The sequence below is a fragment of the Salvelinus fontinalis genome, chromosome 42 (assembly GCF_029448725.1).
Source record: "Salvelinus fontinalis isolate EN_2023a chromosome 42, ASM2944872v1, whole genome shotgun sequence".
Taxonomy (NCBI): Eukaryota; Metazoa; Chordata; class Actinopteri; order Salmoniformes; family Salmonidae; genus Salvelinus; species Salvelinus fontinalis.
Genome location: NC_074706.1, coordinates 12,588,827 through 12,606,910, shown reverse-complemented (window position 1 = coordinate 12,606,910; position 18,084 = coordinate 12,588,827). Strand labels below are relative to the sequence as shown.

Genomic DNA, 18,084 nt, shown 5'->3' with positions numbered 1-18,084 from the left:
AATATCCCCCCATGCTTTAGAGAGCATTTCAAGAAATTACTGGGTAAAAAAAAACTTTAAAATCTCCACAAAGTTTGACCAAAGAGTAATCCCATGACCTTATGTAGCTAGTAAAACCAACAAAGACAACATTCACGTAATATTTATATTACACGTGATATTTTATATTTAATGGCTAAAACGGAATCATCCCGTTTCAAGTGATTTATCATTTTTGGCATCCCCAACCCCCCCCCCCCTCCAAAGTCTCCAAACCCAGAAACAAAAAAGTTTGTGGACTTAGTCGACTCTATTTCCTATCTAGTAGCTTCTGGTGTTTGCTTTAGCGTCCGCTGAACTCTCAATGTGACCTTTGAGAGACTGGTGCATCTCTGAAGGGAGAGCATCACACTATGGTAACCGAGAGGGGGCTTGGGAGGGGGGTCAAGATTTAAATGTTCTAGAGGTGGGGAAATGATTTGTCCATTGGTTTTGAATGATTGCATAATAAGGGACTGTCATTGCCATGATCAGATACCAAGGTGGACAGCCCTCATGTCTGTCTTTGAAATACACAGGGGATAATGGAGAAGATGGGCGACACCTGGAGGGGGGTGCAGACAATCACAAGGACAGGTGAAACAGATCAGGGTGTGACAGATATTCTATAAAAATATCTGCCGTTTCCAGCTACAATAGTCATTTACAACATTAACAATGTCTATACTGTATTTCTGATCAATTTGATGTTATTTTAATGGACAAAAAAAATGCTTTTCTTTCAAAAACAAGGACATTTCTAAGTGACCCCAAACGTTTGAATAGTAGTGTACATTTTACAGACACAGTATATTTTACATTTGTTATCTTGTTGTTATTAGTCCCACCCTATAGCTCCATTCAACTCCTCCCATCTATCTCTTAAACCCATCCATATTGGATTTATTATTGCATTATATTTTTCAACTGTGCTGTGATGCTTTAGAAAAGCTCTGAACCTTTCTATTCTCATGGTTTTTACAGATTGTAAATTAAAGATAAACATTTTTGCAAAAAGTATTATCATATTATTGATCGATTGGCAATTACTTTTCAAATCACCCAGCATTGCTATCTGCAGTGTTAGCTCCAGGTAAATGTTGCAATTCTTCAGCCATTCCTGGACCTGTGACCAAAAATAAGCCACATATGGACTGTACCAAAATGAATGAGCTAATGACTCTGTTTCTTCGCAGTAAAATCTCCAGAGCTGGGAATATTGTATAATAATTTTAATTTAATAAAAATTCGAAGTTTTGAATCCGGCGTCGTTTTGCCTTTCAGTTCATGAACCATGTACCATGGAATCGATACATCAAAAATCTCTTCCCAACTATTTTTAAATATACACTACCGGTCAAAAGTTTTAGAACACCTACTTATTCAAGGGGGTTTCTTTATTTTTACTATTTTCTACATTGTAGAATAATAGTGAAAACATCAAAACTATGAAAAAACATGGAATCATGTCGTAACCCAAAAAATGTTAATCAAAAAACATATATTTTATATTTGAGATTCTTCAAATAGCCAACCTTTGCCTTGATGACAGCTTTGCACACTCTTGGCATTCTTTCAACCAGCTTCACCTGGAAAGCTTTTACAACAGTCTTGAAGGAGTTCCCACATATGCTGAGCACTTGTTGGCTGCTTCTCCTTCACTTTGCGGTCCGACTCATCCCAACCAGCTCAATTTGGTTGAGGTCGGGGGATGGTGGAGGCCAGGTCATCTGATGCTTCGGTTGTCCCCGGCATGCCTGCAGGCACTGGCCAAGTGGGGTACTGTCGCAAGGGGTGCTCATGGGACAGGTGTTATTCCGCAAGGTGGTCATAATAGACGTGTTCGCCTGAGTGTGGGGCACACTGTGCGATGGCTACTCAAATTGGGGGTGTGGATGGTGGACAGAGTGCCCGACATTTCAATTACCTGGAGCTTCCGAGGATGTATTTGGCGTTCAGGCACCTCCTCCCACGTTTGATGGGCTGCTATGTGCTGGTCAGTGGAGCCTACACCCCTGGGTGGTTGCCCAGGTATTGGAGAGGTTAGGCAGGGCCGCCGTAGATCTTTACGCAAGGCAATAAAACAAAAGTTATTGCGCACCAGTGGTCTTGGACCCTGCTGTACCTATTGCGCCCACATGGGATTTAGCTCTCGTTTTGGAGGCATTTTGTGTGCTGCCCCCTTTGAGCCTCTGGAGTTGGTGGATCTGAAGATCCTCTCCTACAAGAGCTCTCTGCTCATGGCTTTGGCCTCGGCTAAATGTGTTGGGGGCCTCCACGCCTTATCCGTACAGCGTTCCTGTACTCAGTTCACCCCTGGCGACTCTAAGGTGACGTTGTGTCCTGATGTGGCCTTCATGGTTATGACTTACATGTCTTTAGCATTTGAGCTTATTTCCCTTTTCACCTCCTCCTTTTGCCTCTGAAGAGCAACAAAGGTTTCATGCTCTGTCCAGTACTAGCTTTACGCACACACTTTGAGTGGACCCGAGATAACCGGTTATGTGACCAGCTTTTTGTCTGTTTAGCTAATCCAGCTCGTAGCAGGGCGCTCTTTAAGCAACCTCTCTCCTACTGGCTTGTGAAGGCTATCTCCCTGGCATACAGCAGCAAGTGGTAAGGGTTATTTAGCGGTGTACCTGCCCACTCGACCATGGGTTTGGCAGCGTCTTGGGCATTATTTAAAGGATTAACTGTAGGGGATATTTGCGCTGCGGCAAGTTAGGCATCACCACATACATTTGTGAGGTTTTATAGCTTGGATGTCACTTCTCCCAGTGTAGCCCACAGTGTGCTTACAGCTGGGACAGGGGAGGGTCATTAGGCAGCGCACAGTGTGCATAATACCCAGACTACCTTGCGGGTGGAGGTCTGGGTAGTCTGCCATGGGCCATTTCAGTTGGTATCCATTGGGGCCGGCTTGGGGCGGGATTTGAATTCTCCATAGTTGTGTTGAACCGACAGGGTTTGGTAGGTTACTTTCCAAATGGAAATCATTAAAGTTACTAGTTACCTGTCCAAACGTGTATCAGTAACGTCATTTTTGGATTACCCAAACTCAGTAACATAATCTGATCACTTTCCTATTAAGAGGCATTAGTAGAAGACACAAAGGAATATTACCAATTGAACAACATATATTGCAGGATCAATCAATGTTAGAGTTTATCTGGCCATAAAGGGATGTTGCATTTGACTTATGGGTTAGGCATATTTCTAACCCATTGCTTTCTACTTCAATACAGATAATAATACGATTAGGCAATATCTTTATGTTAAAAAACGACACCTGTCAGATTTCTAGTCATTTCAGTTGATTAAATACATACCCCTTGATCTTCAAGAATATGACTTGGAAATATTGATTAGAAAAATAGTTTTATCTAACCCCAAAACGAAGGACTTATTAGCCTACTCTGTTTATATTTTTGTTGTCAAGGAGGACTGATAAGGCCCATTGCTTCAAAACATTGTTGAAAAATAAATGCTGCTGTCATGGAATGGAATGGCACATTTTTGTTGGTGACACTTTGACATCTCGATAATTTCAGTCAATTAAAAGTGCACAAGTTTGAGCATGTGTCCGTTAGGCCTATTGAACATATTAAATCAGCTCAAATTAGATTGAGCAATAAAAAGTCCCACTCGTGGTATTCATATGATACCAAATATATATATATATTTTTTGACTGGACTGGTCCTTTAAACTTTATACTCAATTATAAATACTAATAAATAATATTTTCCATTTAATTTGATGTCGTTATAGGTATGAAGACCCTTTTAATATTCCTTTGGCTATTGGCCTCAGCATTTGCTGTGTCTGTAAGTACTGATAAATCCACTCTTACTTTATGAACAGCTTTTTAATAAAAATGTATGATGCCAGTCATTGTAGCCCTGTTGAATAACCACAAGTCTAATTATTTGCTATTCCCAAGGTCAAAGGCAAACCTCACAACAAACATCACGCTTTATCCAAGTCCTCACACATGGCTAAAGAGAAGGTAAAGTGCATCCAACTCCTGTATTTTAAATAGGTTCCATACTGTAAATAAACCCCATCTCTATAAAAACAGAACACATTGACAAAGATTCTCCAGAAACTTTACCTTCATTATATGATTGGCAAAAGTTTGTCCAGAAGCTATATCTTTTGTTATATTTACAAAATGTTTTTCCAGAAACTTTTCATTTCGTTTTCCAAGGACATAGTTCCAGATGAGGTCAATGAGGGGGAGGTCCTGCCGACCTTCATGACCTTTGAGTCTAGCGGTCAGGAGCAGGAGGACGAGGACATGAGCTACGAGGACAATGCTAATGCTAATGTGGGTCCCTCCAATGAGGGAGGGGGATTTGAGGTGTCCGACAGTGGTGAGAGGAGCACCCCCGTCCTGCTGAGCGATAAGGCACTGGTGGACCTCCTCCAGGGGGAGTCAGAGGAAGAAGAGGTGGAAGAGGAGGAGGAGGAGGAAGAAGAGGAGGAGGGAAAGATCAAGTCTGAGGAGACACAGTCTGAAGAGGAGGAGGAGGAGGAGGAGGAGGAGGAGGAGGAGGGAGAAGAAGAGCTGGGAGACTTGGAAAAGGAGGAGGAAGATGAGGAGGTGGTAGAGGTGGAGAAGGAGGTGGATGTGGAGGCAGAGAAAATGGTGAAGGCGATGGCAGATGAGGAGGAGTCAGTTGAGGATGAGGAGAAGAGAGAGAAAGAGGACGAGGAGGATCATGTGGTCACGGACAGAGGAGTAGAGGAAGAGGCTCAAGTCGAAGAGACGGACAGCAACACCGAGCCTGAGATTCCAGAGGATCTGGACTATGCCAGCAACAGCGACAGCGACAACACAGAGCCTCTTGAAACCGAGCTTGAGGAAGGGAAACCCCTCGCCGAAGACGCCCAGCTCCTTTCAAATACGAAAGAGGAGGCCAAGGTGGAGGAGAAAGAAGAACAAGTGCTCGGCCAGTACAAGGACGATTCCCAAGAAAAGGGGACCAATAAAAAAGACGCAGACACAGACACTGAACTCCAAGAGACAAAGAACAGTGTGGATCTTGATGGGACACATCTTTCTGTAGAAGGGGGGGAAGAGAAGGAGGAGAAGAACATCGACGAGAGTGCCAGTCACACCAGAGGCAAAGCCAGGAAGCAGAGGAAGAACCAGAGGGTGAGGAAGCACCCCCCACAGAGGGATGAGGCCCCGCCAGGAGAGGAAGTCCCAGACCACCAGGGGGATGAGGCCCCACCAGGAGAGGGAGTCCCAGACCACCAGGGGGATGAGGCCCCACCAGGAGAGGGAGTCCCAGACACCCAGGGGGATGAGGCCCCGCCAGGAGAGGGAGTCCCAGACCACCAGGGGGATGAGGCCCCGCCAGGAGAGAGAGTCCCAGACCACCAGGGGGATGAGGCCCCACCAGGAGAGGAAGTCCCAGACCACCAGGGGGATGAGGCCCCGCCAGGAGAGGGAGTCCCAGACACCCAGGGGGATGAGGCCCCGCCAGGAGAGGGAGTCCCAGACCACCAGGGGGATGAGGCCCAAACAGGAGAGGGAGTCCCAGACCACCAGGGGGATGAGGCCCCGCCAGGAGAGGGAGTCCCAGACCCCCAGGGGGATGAGGGCGTGAAGGAGCACCACCGCACCACCGACAGTGCTGTCTACAAGCCCAAGAGGAGAAGAGCAGGGAAATGGGTAACACTCATCACATATCGCCCATAATGCAATGTCATCCTAAAACTTTAACCTACATTGAACCATGTAACCCCTATATAAAGCTAGGCCCTTTTCTGCAGGTGACCTATTTGAAATTAAACTGATGGTCCATGGATAGATCTACTCTATTCCCAGAGCTTCCCAAAATGTGTGTACTATAAAATATAGGAAATAGGGTGTCATTTAAAATGCAGCCCACATCTTATCTATTAACATCTGTGGGTGGTTTGTTGACCTCTATTGTGATTTCACCTTCTGCTTCCTACCCAGGCTCCTGTGGTGGGAATGAACCCGGTCCAGATCAGGGCGACAGTGGACCTCTACCCCAGCGCCAGGCCCTCTCTGGCGGCCAGCCTATACAGACCCCAAGCCTCCACTGCCGGTAAGTGTCAATCTCAGCAAGGCACGCACACACACACATACACACTAGGAATCTGCTGACTGGGCCCTTTCACTAACACTCCCAGAAGAATAGTGCCACGCTACCAAAACAAACCCCCTCTCGACCTCCGCTGGATTAAGGGGTCAATGTTGAAGCTCATGTTGAATTCGAGCACTGTACAAACTCAAATGGCAATGGAATGCAGGAGGTAATGGCTGTGGTGGTAGTGCTGGGGTTTCCATTGACATCAATAACCACTGGAAAGTACATACTTTTAAATCCTAATTAAGACATGATTAAAACATTAATAACACATGAACAAAGTATAAATACAATGACTTAGTGAATCTAGCAGAAAATAAACACCAATGTTCACATCAATGTTCCACTGATATAAAATTATAGGGCATGAGTGTGTTTAGGTATTATTTTGTTCTCTTTTAGACCCTTGTGAGAACTTCCCTTGTAAACGTGGAAAGACCTGTAAACTCAACAAGGAGAAGAACCCTATGTGTGTGTGTCAGGAGCCTTCTGCCTGCCCACAGAGTGTCACTGACTATGATCATGTGAGTATGAACAGTGGTCATTGGGGTGGGCTGGTGGGCTTCACAGTTTTAAATCGTTGCCTCTGAATCAAATATACTGTAATGAAACAGGCAGGGAGTGTAACGATAGTCATTTTCTTCCTCCTCCTCGGACGAGGAGAGGCAAGATGGATCGGACCAATACGCAGAGTGGTTAGTTTCCATAGTAATTTAATATATAACAAAACAATATGCGATACAAAATAACTACCGTGACAGTCCCGTGTGGCGAAACACTGACACAAGAACAAACACCCACAAAACACACGTGAAACCCCGGCTGCCTAAGTATGATTCTCAATCAGGGACAACGATTGACAGCTGCCTCTGATTGAGAATCATACCAGGCCGAACACACAAAATCCCAACATAAAAATCACACATCGACAACCCACCCAACTCACGCCCTGACCATACTAAATGAATACAAAAACAAGGGAAAACAGGTCAGGAACGTGACAGGGAGCAGGTCTCGAACCCTCCACCTTCTAGCCCAAAGTCCAGCGCTCTATCGACTGTGCCAGAAAAGCATGCTCGAGCGGCAGAGTCGATATCCGCGCTTATAAACCCAGGGCCGTTACAATACTATACAGTGTGTACTGCTGCGAGCAAGGGTTAAACCTGACCCACTGCTCTAGCACTTTCTCTCTATCCTGTCGAATAAACACAAACGATACGAAAGGAGTTCCTTTAAAACTTTTGGGAAAAGTTGCTATTAGGGTCAGGAACTGTAGGCCATGGAAATTGATGTTGGTATGAAGAGATTCGGGAGACAGGCTCAAGAATGCAAATTACGGCGTGCCGTGTAAAGGCACAGGGACGATGACTAAACAAACGCGTAACAAAAACACAGGGTTGAAACCCAATACAAAAGAGCGAGGAGTACCTCAAATAAATAACACCAACGCACAATGATTATCCCACGGGGCGAGACCCGTGATCATCTGCGCAATCCACAAGGGCACGAAAGCCCAGAACACACAGCACAGGTACTCACACGCACCAACGGACATTGTAACAATAATCGACCCCACCATGGTGAACAAAGGGCACATATATATACAAATACAATCAGTGGGAACAGGGGCCAGGTGTGCGCAATGAAAGTTCCAGAGGTAACCGGGGCAATTGATACGATCGGTACCAAAGAACTATGCCTCTATAAAAGTTCCGATTTGGATAGGTATTCTGATCCTACATCTGTATTTCGAGGAAACTTGAAGGAAACATGCCACGAATCTGGCAATGGTAGGTACAACCCTGACATGATATTCAAGCAACATTGGGGAGCTGTTGGTTCTGGCTAGAATTGTATATGCAGACCTCTGTTCCTAAAGACAGGTGCACTAACCTTAGTCCCAATAGAGTTGACTCTATTGGAACTCTGTGATGCTTAGTTGCTTACCAAGAGCAGGATCACTACAATATATGTATCTGGAGCATTTTCTTTGTTAAATCCATAACTCATGAAGTCATTTATCTTTCATGCAGGTTTGTGGAACTGACAATGTCACCTACGACACATCCTGTGAGCTCTTTGCCACTAAGTGCAACCTGGAAGGCACCAAGAGAAGCCATAGACTTCACCTGGACTACACTGGACCCTGCAAATGTAAGACAGCTATAGTCAGACCACCTCTACAGTTTCTGACCAATACAGTAACTAACATGAAATAACTACACAAAGTAGAACACATTTTTTGTCAATTTCTTCTACTCCCTATCTTTTTATTTCTTCTCTCTCCCGTCTGTTTCTCACTCTCTATTTAATCCTCTCGTCTTACCTTGTCTCTCCCTCTGCTCCCTTTCTCACTCTCTCTCTTTCTTCCCCTACCTTGCTCTCTCTGTTAGTCATAGTGCCGTGTATGGATGCCGAACTGGTCCAGTTTCCTCTGCGTATGCGCGACTGGTTGAAGAACGTCTTGCTGCATCTCTATGAGCACGACTCCATGTCCCCTGGCTTCCTCATCCCCAAGCAACGCATCAGAGTGAGTAAATCTATTTTTTGATTTGGATTTCATTTTTAGACATTTTTATTGAATTGAATATCATTGGATCCATAGATTTTAAAAACAAACCTCGTACGGACACCCTTAACTATAAGCTTAAAATATGAGGGTAACACTTTACATTGGACATACCATCTATAAAGGGGTTATAGTAGTTCCATTATTTATATTTTCTAAATAATTAATATTCATATAAAGGGGCTTTATGAAGTTTAACCAACTGCATTCTTAGTGATTGATAGTATACATCTCGAAGACATAAAATCACCACCGCCTCACAACGGATTTTCTTGGTAGCACATATTCAATTCAATACAACTTTATTGTTCATGTGTGACCATAAATGATGATAATGTCAATCTCCCAGGTGAGAAAGATCCACGAGAGTGAGAGGCGCCTCCATGCCGGCGACCACCCCATTGAGTTGCTGGCCCAGGACTTTGAGAAGAACTACAACATGTACATCTATCCCGTGCACTGGCAGTTTGCTCAGATGGACCAGCACCCTTCTGACAGGTACAGCACTTCAGGAGAAAGATGCATTTGTTTGTTGATGTCATAATCATGAAAAAGAACCAGAAAGAAATTTTACACTGAGAAGCAAGAGCCTCTTGCGGAGCTTTCATTGAAATTAATATGAGCGTCTGTAAAAAGTTACACGCCTAGTGCAGCGGGCCAATATTAAAGAAGTGTAGCTATATGTCTTTGATATGATTCAAGAGTGACTAGCTTCACTTGTAGCTGTTTATCCACACAAGACATTACGGTTCGGTTCTCTGATTACGGTTCTCATTGGGAATCAGATACATGGTGGGTCTGAATCTAATATGAGATTGAGAATCAGTTTAACTGAACTTTTCACATTTAAGTATACTTTAAAGGCCCATAGAGTGGGTAACACAAGTGGAAGCACAGCTGGGATATTACTGGAATTAGTCCCTTTGGGTAAATCCAGTTCAGACTGTGTGTGAATCGGTTCCAGTTTTGGGGTCAGACTCCCCCATACTCAACCTCCAATGGAATAAAAGGGAGTGAAACAGGGAAGCACTATTTCAAAAATCAAATCAAATCAAATCGTATTTGTCACATGCGACTAATACAACAGGTACAGTGAAATGCTTTCAGTGCCTTGCAGTGAAATGCTTACCTACAAGTCCTTAACCAACAATGCAGTTATAAGAAAAATAAGAAAAAAAGTAAGAGATAAGAATAACAAATAATTAAAGAGCAGCAGTAAATAACAATAGCGGGGACATATACATGGGGTACCGGTACAGAGTCAATGTGCAGGGGCACTGGTGTTGAGGTAATTGAGGTAATATGTACATGTAGGTAGAGTTATTAAAGTGACTATGCATAGATAATAACAGAGAGTAGCAGCAGCGTAGAAGGAGGGGGGGACAATGCAAATAGTCTGGGTAGCCATTTGATTAGCTGTTCAGGAGTCTTATGGCTTGGGGGTAGAAGCTGTTAAGAAGCCTCTTATACCTAGACTTGGCGCTCCCGTACCGCTTGCCGTGTGGTAGCAGAGAGAACAGTCTATGACTAGGGTGGCTGGAGTTTTTGACAATTTTTAGGGCCTTCCTCTGACACCGCCTGGTATAGAGGTGCTGGATGGCAGGAAGCTTGGCCCCGGTGATGTACTGGGCCATACGCAATACACTCTGTAGTGTCTTGCGGTCGGAGGCCTAGCAGTTGCCATACCAGGCAGTGATGCAACTCGTCAGGATGCTCTCAAGGGTGCAGCTGTAAAACCTTTTGAGGATCTGAGGACCCATGCCAAATCTTTTCAGTCTCCTTAGGGAGAATAGGTTTTGTCTTGCCCTCTTTGCGACTGTCTTTGTGTGCTTGGACCATGTTAGTTTGTTGGTGATCTAGATGCCAGTAATGCACAATAAGAGACACTTATTTTTGTTTTCTGTTGCAAAATGTTTCAAAATGTTCTCCATTGCATGGGCTTATGAACATGACACTGGTGTTCCTCTCCAGGTTCCTGTCCCACTCTGAGCTGGCCCCCCTGAGGGTCCCGTTAGTCCCCATGGAGCATTGTACCTCCCGTTTCTTCCAGGAGTGTGACGCAGACAAAGACAAACAGGTGTCCTTCAGGGAGTGGATCCACTGCTTCGGCATCAAAGATGGTAAGAGTGGCAGTCTTATACAAGGTGAAAGCAATTCAATAACCAAAGAATGAGGCTTGTGTGATATTGGCAATGTTGTGATAGTTGTAGTAGTTAGATGTGAGTGAATGAATGAATGCTGCATTACTGTAGCTTACAGAAGGACCATGGTCATGTGCTTCCACACATGTTTGACAGTATGACCCTGCATTGTAAACTCTTGTAAAGATGTCATCTTTTGTGATTTTCCATTTTCCCCTCTGCAGAGGACATGGATGTCAACCTGCTCTTCTGAGTCCACTCAGTACCTCATCAAGCAACCAGCTTAAATAAGCATTTAGCAAGATAACCTTCAATCATGGCAGAACCACATACCTTAATTGGAGAGTCACTTGTTGTGTTGATTTCAACTGTATGTTTTTAGGATGTTCTGTAAAGTTAGCCTGGTGGAACCAGCCTGATCGCTGTGTTCACCATTCTATTTAACTTCACATATCAGTCTGGCATTGCTCCTTAATGAAACTGTTTGAGTCTACGTCTGTAATGAGAGACATTATTCAAAATTAACTTGTCAGTGATGAGATCACCTTTAACCAATCAGAGGACGACCTAATTCAAAGCACAGGATTTTGGGGGTGGGTTTTCTGAGAGGACGCTAATTTGACCAGTCATTTCTTGATTTGTCCAAAACTCCCATCTATTGGAGAAAGCCCAGATTTATATGTGCAGTAAAACAAAATGGCGAACACAGTAATCAGGTCGGTTCCACCATGCTACTGCAAAGTACGATTGACTAAAAAGTAAACGTGAGGATGGACCACTGTCCTTCCATGTCTTATGTCATAGACGGAAGAGGAGGATAGTTCATGTTGTCTTATTACAGTGTAGCTATTACAGTGAAATAATGCCATGCTATTGTTTGAGGAGAGTGCAGAGTTATGAACTTGAAAATGTATCAATAAACCAATTAGGCACATTTGGGCAGACTTGATACAACATTTTGAATTGAAATAAAACGGTTCATTGGATCAGTCTAAAACGTTGCACATACACTGCTGCCATCTAGTGGCCAACATCTAAATTGCGCCTAAACTGGAATAATACATTGTGGCCTTTCTCTTGCATTTCAAAGAAGATGAAAAAACATATTGCCTTTTTCTTTGTATTATTTACCAGATCTCATGTGTTACATTCTCCTACATTAATTTCACATTTCCACAAACTTCAAAATGTTTCCTTTCAAATGGAATCAAGAATATGCATATCCTTGCTTCAGGTCCTGAGCTACAGGCAGTTAGATTTGGGTATGTAATTTTAGGTGAAAAAAAATCAAATCAGACCAAGGTAGAGCAAATTTGGTTCTATAAATATGTGGATGTTCTGTGATACTGTATGTAGATACTGTATAGCTGATAGTGGTATTAGTAGAGTAGGTGATGAGATTGTATTTTTTAAACAATTAACAATGATATCAGTGTTATGAACACATTCCAAGAGGGGGAAAGTTTACGAGTGCTTTTTGTAGATGACAGAAAACAAAACAAAAATGGACTTCTATGCAGGTGAAACCGATCACTTTGCTTTTTGGCCAAAATATTACTGTAATGCCCAGGGTGTAGTGGAGGAAAGAGTCACACGCAGGAGACAGAGAGTTCAGAGTAGCATTCTAATTTAATACCACAAACAGGTGAACACGACGCCACTCTAAAATGAATGCTCCACCACATAAACGAGAACACGAAATACCATGAGACAACGTACACGAACCGTGACACACAAGCATGTACAACCTGTACACAAAACAATCCCGCACACCCAGCAGGCCGGGCTGCTGGGTAATAAAGCCCCACAAATCACCCTAACCACAAACAGGTGTCAATAATTCACAAAAAGGGAGGGGGAGGAAAAGTCAGTAGCAGCTAGTAGGCCGGTGACGACGACCGCCGAGCACCACCCGAACAGGGAGGGGAGCCACCTTCGGTGGGAGTCGTTACAAATACAGTATTTATTTTAAACATATAAAAGCTATAGTTGTATGTGGGGGCATTTTTTTGTATTGAAACCATGTATCATTGACTCTCGAAATAAATTGAGCTTGAATAGAGTATTTATTTCTATTATATCAAAAGGAGAAATTTGAATGGCAGTAAATGTAGTAGAACATGTGATGTTGACCGAATTACTAAGAGTTGAATGCTGTAACTGGTTTTTTATGTCTTGCCTGATATAGCTACTTCACTAACCATTCTAATAAAAGTAATGTTGACCTCATCGGATCTCATCAAAATCCATGTTTGATTGTTTTACTTTATGCATAATTGAATTGAATGTAACTTTATTGATCCCCCCCCCCCACAAGGAAATTTTCATCGATAAAGTTATTTCATACACTATGATAAATTGATACAATGAAGAGAAACTACTCCAGTATTTAGTTTTTAGGTCACACTGAATTACACTCAAGCCTTCTTTATGTTCTTATTTGATCATTTGTACTGTACAATGACATAATAGGGAAGTAACTGTAATAAGTTGTGGTTGGTGATGTCACTTTTACGTCAGTGGTGATGCGTTGTCTCTTTTAGTTTGGATGAAAATAATAACAGGCATCTATTTTACACAGCCACCACAGGTGAACAGTTGACTCATCCAACAAAGGCTTATAATAAGGACATAATCGTAATATGATAATATGGTTCAGATTCCTGGTCTGGGTTTGCAATCCATGTGATTTTGAATAAGGCCCTCTTTGGGTCCGCAAGCCACAATTGTGAGATCAACATTTAGAGCTGTCTTCTGATTGGACTGTTACCAGTGGACATGGAGGAAGTGGCTCTTTATAAGAGCGAAGCTAGAAACAACATGTCATCTTCAGAAGTGTCTTTGTGAGTTGAAAAACTGCCATCGTTCACAGAGGTATGACAGATGACAACTTAACCATTTTCATGGAACAGCCTTCATGCAATTTAATCACATTTCAAGTATTAATTTTGTATTGATTGAAAATTCATGACACAGGGTTATTGCTCCTATCAGTTATATGTTTCCAACAATGAGATACTTTTCTGACTTTCTTTTTTGTATGGTAAAGCAGAGCAACATGTTTTGTATGCTGTGGATCATCTTTCAGACACTGGCTCTCCTGGTAAGACACATTTCAATATTTATTCAATACTGTAGCTACCATAGCGTCCAGACCTGGGTTCAAATAGTTGGAAATCCTTTCGAATACATTGAGCGTTTGCTTGAGTTTGCTAGTAGTGCCAGATTTGGCACATTCACATTCAGGGTTTCCAGTTTTGGGACTTTTTAAAGTTAATTTAACTACATGTAGGCAAGCTCAAACAGGCACAAAGTATTTGAGATTATTTTTCAAGAATTTGAGACCCAGGTCTGATAGCGTTCACTGTGCTTTCCTGGTGTCATTTGTAGGTGGCGGCTGGAGGACAGTCTTCAGGTAGTGGCGAGGTATTGTGTGTTTCTTAAACATCTTAACAATAAGACATTGCTGATCAAATTGTCTTAATATACATTTACTTTCTGAGCTTCTTTACAATCACTGAGAGTAACTTTTACAATAATGTTACACATAAATACAATATAATACATAGTGTATCAATACATACACAGTATAAAGAAATAGTGTGGACAGTATGACTCCGTGAGAGAAGTTAAGGCGTTATGAGCTAAGTAATAGGATAATGTGCATTACTCCCCAGGGTGGTGGTGGCAATGGAGTTGTGAATGGAGGCATGGTCGGTAACGCTGTTAACCCAGGGGTTATGAATGGGCTTGCCTTAAATGGGCAACCCTTTCTGGTACAGGTACGTGTACAGTGTGGGTGGTTAAAAAGTGTCCCTGCGCTGCAGCACAGCTTAAAAAAACTGCAAAGTGAATATAACTACACCATCAGTGGCATATTTCAGAAATATAACCTATATATTTAATTACGTAGGTTTTTGTTAGAGGATTGCAAGCAAACTTACTAGAGGGCCATGTAGACGATGCACCGGTGCAGCAGTACAGGCATTTTAAAAAGTAACTTTTGAACCAGCGCATCTGTACTATGGGCTACCTCTCTAACATTTCACATTTCTAATTTAAACTGTTTCTCCTGGTCTAAACTATTCTTATTGGCAAAACAGGTAGTACCAGTTGGTGGATCATTACTTATTCAACAATCGGGTGCACTTGGTCAGGCTGCCATGCCCCAGCTGGTCCCCATTGGTGCTCTTCAGCAGGGTGGGGCACTTCCTGTAGGACAGGTGGGCGCAGCCAATGGCATGCCACTACAACAGGGACAGCTTCCTCAACTAGCCAATGGGGTTTGTCTCCTTTGTCCAACTTCGCTTCTCTAACATTTACCAGAAGCCTAGAGATATCACAAGTATCTATTGAAAGTAATCAGTGTTAGAGTGTGACTGTTTAAACATATCTTTACAGGTTGTACCATTATTTGCAGTTCTGCCACAGGCAAATGGCATCGGAGGCCCCCAGGCTCCAATGTTGATGCAGGTATATCATTACTGTTGTATCAGTGGTATGTCTTGTAGTGTCGTACACCTAGATATCTCAATGCACAAAATACATCCCATTTAACAGTGTTCACACCTTGATGTCAATGCACAAAATACATCCCATTTAACAGTGTTCACACCTTGATGTCAATGACCCATGATGGTGATTCTGGCTCTCTCATCCTCTCCTCATAATCTCTCCTGTCAGATTATTCCTGTGGGTGGAGGGAACAACATCCAGCAGCCAGCTGCTGGAGGGAAGGCAGGCAAAGCTAGAGTCAAGGTAGCACGACGGGCCACCTCTACTCGTTAGTCATACAGTTGAGGGTACTAAAAAGTTCCCCAGGTTGACTGTGCAAAGCGGTGATGGCGGAAGTATCCGGTGAATGAGATTTGGTTGTTCTGTGGTATTAGTAGAACAATTGCCACAATGCAAGCATGTGCAACACGGCCCTAACATATCCTAGCAATACATAAATATAAAACCTGTGCACAGGAGTGCGCCTAGATCCAGGTGCTGGTTTTGGCAGGGACAACTACTGTAGTATCCAATAATATAGTTTGGCATAAGTGTAGTAACAGTTTGTCACAAAAACATGTACTGTGGCACCAGATTATAAAAAGGTTTTAGTGCTCGCAACTGTAGATTGCACAGACTACATCGCAGTCACAAAGAAATGTATTATGGACCTTGATATACCTTTGCAAGTGTTTCACCTGCTCTCTCATTTTAAATCCCCTTCACAGCATTCAGTCCCTTTCCATGGAATGGCCACATCAACAAGAACAGATGCTCCACTGGTATATTCTCACAGTTATTCCTCCTCTTCACTTCATTTCTGACGGTGTGATTGCCCTTATAACCCTCATCATGTATTTGAATGAATTGCCCTCACATAAAGATGACTCATTTCCAAATGACCAAGGCAGCTCTCAAATTAACATTTATCCATTGTTTTAATGACGTTTTCTCATGAAACATGAGGCAACTCAGTGGCCTTGTGGTTAGAGCACAGAGTTTCTAAATCCAGAGGGGCAAACATCGCGAGACATCCAGGAACACTCGCGAAACAGACCAAGCAGACCAGGGCGGGGTTCGGGGTTTGAGAAGTCAACTTTTTAATTGCTAATTTTCTCCAAATGTAAAGGACAACCTAGATTCGAGACAATTTCTTAAGTAGTTGAACATGTTATTACTGTTATTACCTAGTGGAAGTGACAAAGAGACACTTTTTCATTTTCATCAAAAATAACTTTATATCGAAGGAGGCTGTCACGTTCCTGACCTATTTCTGTTAGTTTGTTGTATGTGTTAGTTGGTCAGGACGTGAGTTTGGGTGGGCATTCTATGTTGTCTGTTTCTATGTTGGTTTAGGGCTGCCTGGTATGGCTCTTAATTAGAGGCAGGTGTTTGGCGTTCCTCTAATTGAGAGTCATATTTAGGTAGGTTGTTTCACAGTGTTCGTTGTGGGTGGTTGTCTCCTGTGTCAGTGTTTGTCGCACCATACGGGACTGTTCGGTTTGTTTTTGTACATCGTCATTTTGTGTAGTCTATTTTCCCTGTTCGTGCGTTCTTCGTGTTATATGTAAGTTCGTATAGTTCAGGTTTGTCTACATTTGTTTTGTTATTTTGTTAATTATTTCAAGTGGTTTCGTTTCGTGTTTTTCCCGTCTTGTTTAATTAAAATTATGTCATTTCACAACGCTGCGCCTTGGTTCAATCCATGCTCCTCCTCTTCGGATGAAGAGTACATGGTACATGCAAAAGACTAGTGTCTTGTACATCAAGCTGCCTCATGCTACAGAATCAAGACATACTGTAGTCTCCTGCCCCTATGGGCTGTTACGGCTCAGACAAGGCTTACTTGTCCAAGGTGTACGTCAAGAAACATGTATCATGCATTTAAATCCTATACGTCACTAATAAACTAAGGTTGTGGCAATACATTTGTTGTTAACATAACACTTGAGGTAACAATAACACATGTACAAAGTAGCTAATAATGCTTCTATCATGTTTCCATTCTGCCCGTCAGACAAAGGTGACTGCTGGAGAGGTGGAAGAATCCTCTGGCTCTGACTCACCAGTGAATGCTGAAGTGAGGCTGAGCATCTCAAACCTGGACAGCATTCTAACTAGGGTTGCACAATTCTGGTAACTGGGATGTGTGGAAAGTGGGAAAGTTAGCAGAATTTTGCATTCCAAAATTAACTGTATAACCTGTAATATCAAGTACCAGAATCTCGTCAAGCTGCCAATTCCAGATGACAAATTACCTCTACAGGCATGGGTTCAATTGCCGGGTGCGCCACTATAACTTGCTGTGTTGCCTTCTTGTTTGTCCCCCCCCTTACTTCAACATCTATCTCTGAATAAACTTTCTGAAAGAAAAATGTTATTCCAGTCTCCTTTGACCAAAGCTAAAACTAGATTAACAGGCATAGGTCTGACTGTATCTCGACTGTGTGTCCATATCCATGTTTTGTAACGGCGTTCCCAATGTACTGGAAATGATGTTATCACAGCTGATGTCTTTGAATAAACTATTAAAATGGATGTCGATCTTTGCAGGTTCTATCTCTCCACGTCCTGCAATCTAATTGCCGTTCATTCCCTATTAAACTATTGTGATAATTACACACATAATTGACCATTGACCAGAAGCAACTGCTTTCTTGGGAATATGGGAGAGAACTAGATAGGTATTGTTCATTTGGTGTTGGAGAGGAAATTCCCCAAGACTCATTGATTGCT

The 18,084-nt window shown here is 42.8% G+C and overlaps 1 protein-coding gene and 1 long non-coding RNA gene across 2 annotated transcripts; both read left to right on the top strand.

Annotated features, from left to right (window-relative positions):
- Nucleotides 1–2,156: 2,156 nt before the first annotated feature.
- LOC129841075 (SPARC-like protein 1) lies at nucleotides 2,157–13,073 on the top strand. Its single transcript, XM_055909182.1, has 11 exons — nucleotides 2,157–2,348; nucleotides 3,960–4,025; nucleotides 4,227–5,249; nucleotides 5,628–5,699; nucleotides 5,991–6,102; nucleotides 6,547–6,668; nucleotides 8,178–8,298; nucleotides 8,538–8,674; nucleotides 9,063–9,211; nucleotides 10,685–10,833; nucleotides 11,079–13,073. The coding sequence occupies exons 1-11, from the start codon at nucleotides 2,157–2,159 to the stop codon at nucleotides 11,105–11,107; spliced, it is 2,172 nt and encodes a 723-aa protein (XP_055765157.1). The 3' UTR covers nucleotides 11,108–13,073.
- A 2,181-nt stretch (nucleotides 13,074–15,254) lies between these two features.
- LOC129841518 (uncharacterized) lies at nucleotides 15,255–16,192 on the top strand. The gene is made up of 3 exons (XR_008757339.1): nucleotides 15,255–15,327; nucleotides 15,538–15,612; nucleotides 16,077–16,192. It is a non-coding gene; the product is annotated as an uncharacterized LOC129841518 (long non-coding RNA).
- The last annotated feature ends 1,892 nt before the right edge of the window (nucleotides 16,193–18,084 follow it).